At 47.8% G+C, this 8,150-nt stretch overlaps 1 protein-coding gene, 1 non-coding gene and 1 pseudogene across 2 annotated transcripts; 2 read left to right on the forward strand and 1 right to left on the reverse strand.

The window, feature by feature from the left end:
- Nucleotides 1-2,217: 2,217 nt before the first annotated feature.
- On the forward strand, nt 2,218-2,289 carry TRNAW-CCA. Its single transcript has one exon. It is a non-coding gene; the product is annotated as a tRNA-Trp (tRNA).
- A 204-nt stretch (nt 2,290-2,493) lies between these two features.
- On the forward strand, nt 2,494-4,725 carry LOC124688364 (pentatricopeptide repeat-containing protein PPR5 homolog, chloroplastic-like). Its single transcript, XM_047222052.1, has 2 exons — nt 2,494-2,805; nt 3,119-4,725. The coding sequence occupies exons 1-2, from the start codon at nt 2,494-2,496 to the stop codon at nt 4,406-4,408; spliced, it is 1,602 nt and encodes a 533-aa protein (XP_047078008.1). The 3' UTR covers nt 4,409-4,725.
- Nucleotides 4,726-5,320: 595 nt separating this feature from the next.
- Nucleotides 5,321-7,091, reverse strand: LOC124690679 (annotated as a pseudogene).
- Between the last annotated feature and the right edge of the window lie 1,059 nt (nt 7,092-8,150).

Here is an 8,150-nt window from a genome sequence, read left to right on the forward strand (position 1 = left end):
CCACAATCTTCTTTGGCAACCATTGTGAAGCTGCGGTTAAAAATGGCGTAATGGATCTGCTGGGAGTTCGCAATGAAGCTCTCCAGGAATCCTATCTTGGGTTGCCAACGGATGTAGGCAGATGTCCTTCTGGCACGTTCAGGTTCCTATCTGATAGATCATGGAAGCGTATGAATACCTATTCAGATAGGCCCTTGTCTCGCTCGGGCAAGGAAACGCCGATCAAAGCGAGTCATCCAAGCAATATCCACCTATACTATGAGTTGCTTTCAAGTGCACTGTGGGGACTTGCACGTCGATCGGACAGGCGATTGCAAATTTCCGGTGGGGTATAGAGGATGGACATAAGAAGATGCACATGAAATCATGGGACCGGTTATCCGCGCCCAAAGCCCTTGGAGGAATGGGGTTCCGTGATTTGGTGATGTTCAATCAGGCAATGTTAGGACGGCAGGCATGGCGCCTTCTAACTGAACCTGACTCTCTATGTGCCCGGGTACTTAAGGGGCGCTACTTCCCGGATACAGATTTCTGGAATGCCACTAAGCCACGTTCTTCTTCTTATACTTGGCGCAGTATTCTGTTTGGGAAAGAATTGGTGCAGGCCGGAGTTCGATGGGGCATTGGTAATGGGAAGAACACGAAGATATTGCATGACAATTGGATCCCGGATGTCTCCCCGGATCAGGTTACTACCTTAAACCCATTGCCGCCTAACGCGACTGTGGCTGTTGTTGGATGAAGATGCCTGCACATGGGATGAGGAAGTGGTAAGGGAGTTCTTCGATGACACGACGGCTGCGAGGATCCTGGCAGTTCCTGTGAGTCGCTATGGAGGAGACGATTTCCTGTCCTGGCCTTATGCTCGTCTCGGCATATACACAGTCCGATCAGCCTATATGTTGGCAAGGACGCAACGCTTCATTCGCAGGAGGAGTCAGTCAGGAGGGGGTTTGCCATCTGACTTGACTGCTGAATCCTCGCTATGGAAGAAATTGTGGAAGTCAAAGGCACCGGGCAAGATGAAAATTACTGTATGGCGCTTTGCGCATGATTGCCTACCTAGCGGCCTTCAACTCTTGCGACGGCGCGTGCCTGCCGCCGGTGCGTGTTTCTTCTGTGGAAGGGAGAAAACTGTGGAGCATACCCTGCTCTTCTGTCACTATACTCAGGAGGTGTGGTCAAAGGTCAAAGATAGAACTCATCTGAAGCTGCAGCGGAGCCTTTTCACCACCACCAAAACCTGGGTTTTTGATTTCTTGGATCGCGCGAACGATCATGCTGTGATTATCCTAGCTGTGACGGTTTGGCATATCTGGAATGCCAGGAACGGAGTGCGACATGGTGAACCTATCAAGCATCCTCACAGTTTAGCTGAGCAGATACTTGCCTATGTTGATATGATCCAGCTGCATCTCCTCAAACACCGCACCACCCATAGTCGTGAGGCCACTACCCCAACCCCATCATGGTCTCCGCCACCGGAAGGTACGATTGTTATTAACGTGGATGCAGCATTGTTCTCGGCTTCGTCTCGGACGGGGTCGGCGTCGTGGTTAGGAACCACAGAGGTGAATTTCTCGGCTGCCCACAGCCAGGTACTTGATGAAACCATGACGCCCGAAATAGCCGAAGCACACGCCATCGGATGTGCGGTCTCCCTTGCTCGTGATGAAGGCCGGAACAGGATCGTCTTGGCATCCGACTCGCCTTGCTCGTTATCCAGCGGATTAAGGCCCCGGAGAGGGACAGATCGCTGGTTGGTGTAGTGATCGAGGATATCAAATTTCTCGCTCACTCCTTCACGTCTGTGTTTTTTCGTCATGTTAGCCGTTTGTGTAATAATTCAGCACATACTGTAGCTCGTCGAGCAGAGTCGTTTGGTTCTAGTTTCTTTAGCGTTTCTGTCCCGGAGTGCATCCGCGACAAACTGTGTCTTGATGTTATTTGATCAATAAAGTGCTGAGTTCTCAAAAAAGGGGTGTGTTTGTACGTGCGTGTTTGTCAGCGTCTGCGTTGTACTGTGTTCTCAAAAAAAAAAGTTTTGTGTTTTGTACATGTCACCTTGAAAATACTTCTCCATGAAATCTAGCAAACATGTAATGCATTCCAAGTGTTAAAATGTGGATATTTATCACACTTATGAGTATGTAGTGTGAACTTCCTAAAACAAAGAATACTCATCTTGTAGCCTTGCATCAGCATTGTTGCATCACCGGATCCGTGGCGCAATGGTAGCGCGTCTGACTCCAGATCAGAAGGTTGCGTGTTCGATTCACGTCGGGTTCAATAATCCCGAATCTAGTCCGGTCTCTTTTTATATTTTTTTGCCTAATTGCCTTTTAGTCCTGCGCCAAATCTACCGTCCATCCCTCAAACCAAGCCATCCCAGCCGTCCAAAACCCGCTCATCCCCTCCCCTATCCAGAACCCAGAACCTCCCTCTCCTTCCCGGTGCTGCGAGCTCGCCATTCGCCATTAATCCATGACCCAGATGCTTGTTTACCCAAACACGTCGAGCCCATGGCCGCAGCGCCACCCGGCCCTGGCTTCCTCACGCCACGCGGCGGTGGCGGCCGGGGCTGCGGCCGCTAGGGGCAAGCGGCGGGGAGCGGACGCCGGGGAGGGGGCGGACCCGGCCGCTGAGGCCGCGGAGCTGGTGCGGTTCTTCCTGCGGAAGACGGCCGGCGGCAAGGAGCGGCTGGTGGCAGTGCTGGACCGGCACGTGAAGGTGGTCCGCACCGAGCACTGCTTCCTCCTCTTCGAGGAGCTCGGCCGCCGCGACGGCTGGGTCCAGTGCCTCGAGGTGAGCCGCGAGCATACCCTACTGCCCAACTCTATTAGGATTTTGGATCAGTTAGGAGCAAGAGCCAGCTCGTTGCTTCACCTGCATAACGTTTTTTAGACGAAATTTACTTGCATAGCAATAGCATAGCCATAATTGTGAATCAGATAACGTACCTTGCATAGGATTCATCTAGAATAAAATTCTAGATATGCTTTTAGATGTCCCTATGGATTTTTTTTTTGTGCGAAATATGGATTAACAATTTATGATATTTGAAATTTTTGTTTGTTAGATATTTTGCTAGTTTCTCTAATGTTTCGTCCTTTGCTAGATTTTCAGGTGGATGCAGAAACAGCGGTGGTACGTCGCCGACAACGGCATCTATTCTAAGTTGATATCAGTGATGGGGAGGAAAGGGCAGATACGGATGGCAATGTGGCTCTTCTCCCAGATGAGGAACAGCGGGTGCAAGCCGGACACTTCCGTGTACAATGCTCTCATCGGTGCGCACCTTCACTCACGAGACAAGAGTAAGGCCCTGGTGAAGGCTCTCGGCTACTTCGACAAGATGAAGGGTATTGAGAGGTGCCAGCCGAACATCGTGACGTACAACATCCTCTTAAGAGCTTGTGCTCGGGCCAGCGACACGAAGCAGGTGGACATCTTGTTCAAGGATCTGGATGACAGCCCGGTCTCTCCTGATATATACACGTATAACGGAGTGATCGACGGGTATGGGAAGAACGGCATGATCAAAGAGATGGAGTCTGTATTGGTGCGGATGAAAAGCAAGCAGTGCCGTCCGGATGTGATCACATTCAACATACTCATAGATTCATATGGGCGAAAGCAGATGTTCGACAAGATGGAGCAGGTGTTCAAGAGTTTGCTGCGATCCAAGGAGAAGCCTACCCACCCGACATTCAACTCCATGATAACAAACTATGGGAAAGCAAGACTTATGGAGAAAGCTGAGTCTGTACTTGAGAAGATGGAAGAACTGGGATTCAAACCAAATTATGTGACGCAAGAATGTCTCATCACTCTGTACGCGTATTGTGATTGTGTCTCGAAGGCCCAACAGATATTCGATCAACTTGTAAGCTCACAAAGTACTGTTCCCCTTTCTTCACTGAATGCTATGCTGGATGCCTACTGCATGAACCGCTTGCCTATGGAAGCAGATCGGCTGTTGGATACTGCCATAGAGAATGGTGTCGTTCCCAATGCTTCAACATATAAGTTGCTCTACAAGGCATACACCAGGGCGAACGATAAGATGCTTGTCCAGAAGTTGCTCCAACGAATGAACAAGCAGGGTATTGTCCCGAATAAAAAGTTCTTCCTTGATGCTTTGGAAGCATTTGGCAACTCCGCAAATAAACCCAGGAGAGTACGTACCTCAGACGCTGCAACAGAGCCAAGTAGAGATTCTGCGAGCAATTCAGAAATGGCTCGTTCAAGCAAGACAAAGTTTAATTTTTCGGAAGCAGTTGATGGTTTCACCAGGATATTACCCAATTCAAACTCTGCAAGCAAGGCAGCTGCAGGTTCTGAAATCAATTCAGAAACAGCTACTTCAGACGAGCCAGAGTTAAGCTTTTCGCAAGTAGCTTCTTGACCGGGCGCTCTGTTCTGAACTGCTTGATAGTAGAATGTGTTCAATTGATTGTACCAAGTGATACGTTTGGGGGTTGGTCCTAGAAATGAGGTTACCCATGTGATCGATAGCTTGAATTTGAACCATCCTAGATGGCGGGGTTGAAATTTTAGGAATATCTCTCATGCGAATTCACCAAAAAGGTTGAACCACATGGTACTGGAACCATCGCATTCCATTCAACATCAAGATACCCTTCTGTTTTTATTTTGGCAGGGGTTGCTTCCAAACTTTATACTAGTTGTTATGATATAAATCACAGTAGCAGTTTTTTTCCATTTTGTCTGTACAGATCAGTTTCCCCTTTTTTCAGATAGATCATTGCCCTTGTATTTACCTTCTGTGCCTGGTTATGGTCTGGCTGCTCTTCAGAGGAAGAGTGTCGCAAGTTGAACAGTTTATTATGCATAGTTTAGTGTCAATTTTGGTGAAAAGATCCATAAAACTGATCGTTATACATCCAGATGACACAGTTCTGCCACTGAGAAATGGAGCAGAGTGCATACTGAGTGTCCACTTACTTAAAGAATGATCAACTATGCAAGACATAGTTCAAGCAATCATGCTAATTCACATGTTTCGATAGTTTGAAAGATAGTACAGGATTTCTGCAAGTAAGATGGCCCTTAAAATATCGAGCAATCCTGACTTAAGACAACTACACAACCCATATACGAATCATGCTACACATTAAGACAGCGGGCAAACAAAAAAGATCTTCAGCTACACCAGGCAAACTGAAGAGCTGCATTGCCAATGACATTTTTGAACTGAGAAAATTGTTGCTTGTGTCAGCCAGCTCAAAACTGTGCCCTCGCCTAGTCTAATATCTGACAACAAGACACAAGGGCCAGGACAGCAGATACATTCTCTAGCATCACTTCATCTGCAATTCAAAGCTTCTCAAGAACTATGCACCAGTTGAATTTGTCGTAGAATTGGTCAACGATAGCTGCATGTTTCATACCAGCAACTAACCTGAAACAATGACAGCCAACAATGCAAAATATTTTCTATCAAAACCATAGATGAAGCAAAAGGAAGTAGACAATGTATAATTTCCTTTTTTAAATGACTAGTTCATTAACATGATAAGGGCTAAGATGATAGCAATAGGTCACCTGTAAAATCTTTAATCATGAAAAGATACAGCAAATCAACGCCGGTTGTCAAATTGCATGCCATGCTCGCATTTCCCATTTTTCACACCACTGTTTATGTAACCAAATAAACTAGTTGATTGACAAGTGCGCTGTATGACAATTATATCAAGCAAAAGTTAGCAAACTAAAATATGAAATGCAGAAACTTGTATGGTATCTCTGAACAAATATAGGATGATCTAATTAGTCATCAAATGACCACTATGGAGTAGAAAGATTTTATGATGCCTCTACTATGTTGAATTAAAAAAAATGGCATGATTTAACATCTTCACTTGAGCAGGTTCATACAAAAGAGGAGAAAACAAGAGACACATTTTTCATGAGAGCGTTAAGGGTAAGGATACTCCACCTTTGAAGTTCTCCTTCGACAAAAATATGATAGTAACGGTTGTAGACCACAGTCCCCTTTTTATCATCTTTCTTTGCCAATCCATTTTGAAGAGCAGCAGCAGATGCACCACTAATTTCAGCTCGGTGGAATGGTAGATGCCAAGGAACAAAGTACTACTGCTGGGTTTTGTCATGCTCATCCATACTCAAGGAATCACTGCAAGCTGCAGCGGTCATATCCTCTGAACCATCATAACTATTTTTCAGCTGATCATCTGTTTGCTTCGCTGCGCCCGTGTCTTCATCAGTCTCTTCAATGCTATCTAGCATAGTAGCAGATTGACTACGTACCGGAGGACTGCTAGGATCAACCCACTCTTCATTATACTTATCGCACAGGGGAGTCCACTTGTTAAGCAGTGACTTATCTTCCTGCTCCACAGCCCAAACCGTGATCAGCACGAGACCACCTCTCACAACACGGACCAACTCCTCAGGGCCTGTTCATTGCAAGTGATTTTTAGAGTTTTGGTGAGTGTTTTTGCAAGTGCTTTTGGTGAAAATAGCTACCAGCTAAAACACTACCTAAAACACTACTCAAAACACTTATTCCAAAACACAAACAAAGCTGTGAGCAGTTCCACACGAGTAAAACGCGAGCAAAACGCTAGGGGGTGGGGTGTTGCAGATGGTATATGGCACGCCACTCCACCTTGGTCGCGTGGAGACCGATGCCCAGCCACCAAGCCGTCTACATGTTCGTCGAGTTGATGAATGTCTTCAAAGATGATGCCCCCATGGGGGTGACGACGTAGCCCCCATAACGCCTCCAACGAGGGCCACGATGCCCACGTGCGCCGTCATCAATGGTGGCCTCTCCAGATCTGAGGTTTCCCCCCGGAAACAATGGAGCGAGAGACGCCTCCACCATCACCTCCAACGAGGAATACGATACCCACATGTGTTGTCGTCGATGGTGGCATCCTCACCCGCAGCAGCAGCTGGACCACCGTCTCCTCCTCACCGTGGACTGCTGCACCCCACAGGCCAAGCGATCCGCCCCTGGGAGCCGCCGCGAGGAAGCACCACCACTGGCCAGATCCCTTTTCCCCGATGATGAACACAACCAAAGGTGGAGGAAGCCACATGTCGTCCCTAGGCGCCCGCTCAAGATCAACCGCGGTCCGTCGCAGCCATGCCTCCGAGCCGCGGCGAATGGACGCCCCGCCACCACCATCATCCTCCCACACGGGCTTTGCCAAACTAGGATCCGGCAGCGGTGGGAGGGGAGTTGGGGAGGGTGGCGACTAGGATTAAGGGGAGGTGGAGGAGGAGCGGTGAGCGTGAACCCCCCCCCCCCATGCGATACTAGGTTCCTGTGATTTCCTTTTTTTTTTGGAAAGCAAACCACCATATATTAAGCACGCAAGCCCGCCACATTAAAAACCTTCTAGTGACTTTCGGTACCCTAAAAGAAAAAGAGTGCGTCTGAAAACTTGCGGCTTATAGAAAAACAAAGTCAAGTTACATCAAGGATGATCAGCTTCGACACGCAGGGAGGGGCTGCATCACGAAGTAAACCAGAGAAACCTGACTTGCCTAATTGAGCTAGGACATGAGCTACAACATTGCACACTCTATCAACTTTCCTAGCAGAAATATCTTGATAGATGCGCAAAAGTTCTCGGGCTTCAGCAACAAGAGCCCAACCTCTCAATCGATCTTCCATAGTTCCAGAAACTATTTGAACAACACGGAGACAATCAGACTCGACGACCGCAGGCAAACGACCAAAGTCTATCAGGTGTTTCAATCCGGCTAGCAAAGCTAGCATCTCCACCTCTTCAACACTAGCACATGCGGTAATGAATTTCCACTCAGATAAAATAGTACTCCCAAGATGATCTCTGATAACGATTCCAAGTCCAGCCTTTTTTGAGGCACTGTCCCATCCGGCATCCACGTTAGCTTTCAAAGACCCCTTCGGTGTCCACGAGGCGATGCCCGGTGAACCCGCATCAATATAAGGGGCCGAGGGGTTTTTGAGCGTCTTAGAGAAAGACAGATGAATACCTATATCTGAGTGGAAATTCTAGGTTCCTGTGATTTTTTGGTGTGGTTGATCCAAGAAAAAGAACACTTCCTCCAGCATGCAGCCACGTGTTGATCCCGCAGAGTTCCCACACGCTGCTCGCTCGGCCCGCGCA

This window comes from Lolium rigidum, chromosome 2, assembly GCF_022539505.1.
Source record: "Lolium rigidum isolate FL_2022 chromosome 2, APGP_CSIRO_Lrig_0.1, whole genome shotgun sequence".
In the NCBI taxonomy this organism is placed as follows: domain Eukaryota; kingdom Viridiplantae; phylum Streptophyta; class Magnoliopsida; order Poales; family Poaceae; genus Lolium; species Lolium rigidum.

Excerpts from the sequence above, each read along its gene's own strand:
- LOC124688364 (XM_047222052.1), top strand. The coding sequence starts at position 2,494 with ATGCTTGTTTACCCAAACACGTCGAGCCCATGGCCGCAGCGCCACCCG. Across the intron at positions 2,806-3,118 it reads GCTGGGTCCAGTGCCTCGAG|ATTTTCAGGTGGATGCAGAA; the intron begins GTGAGCCGCGAG and ends GTCCTTTGCTAG.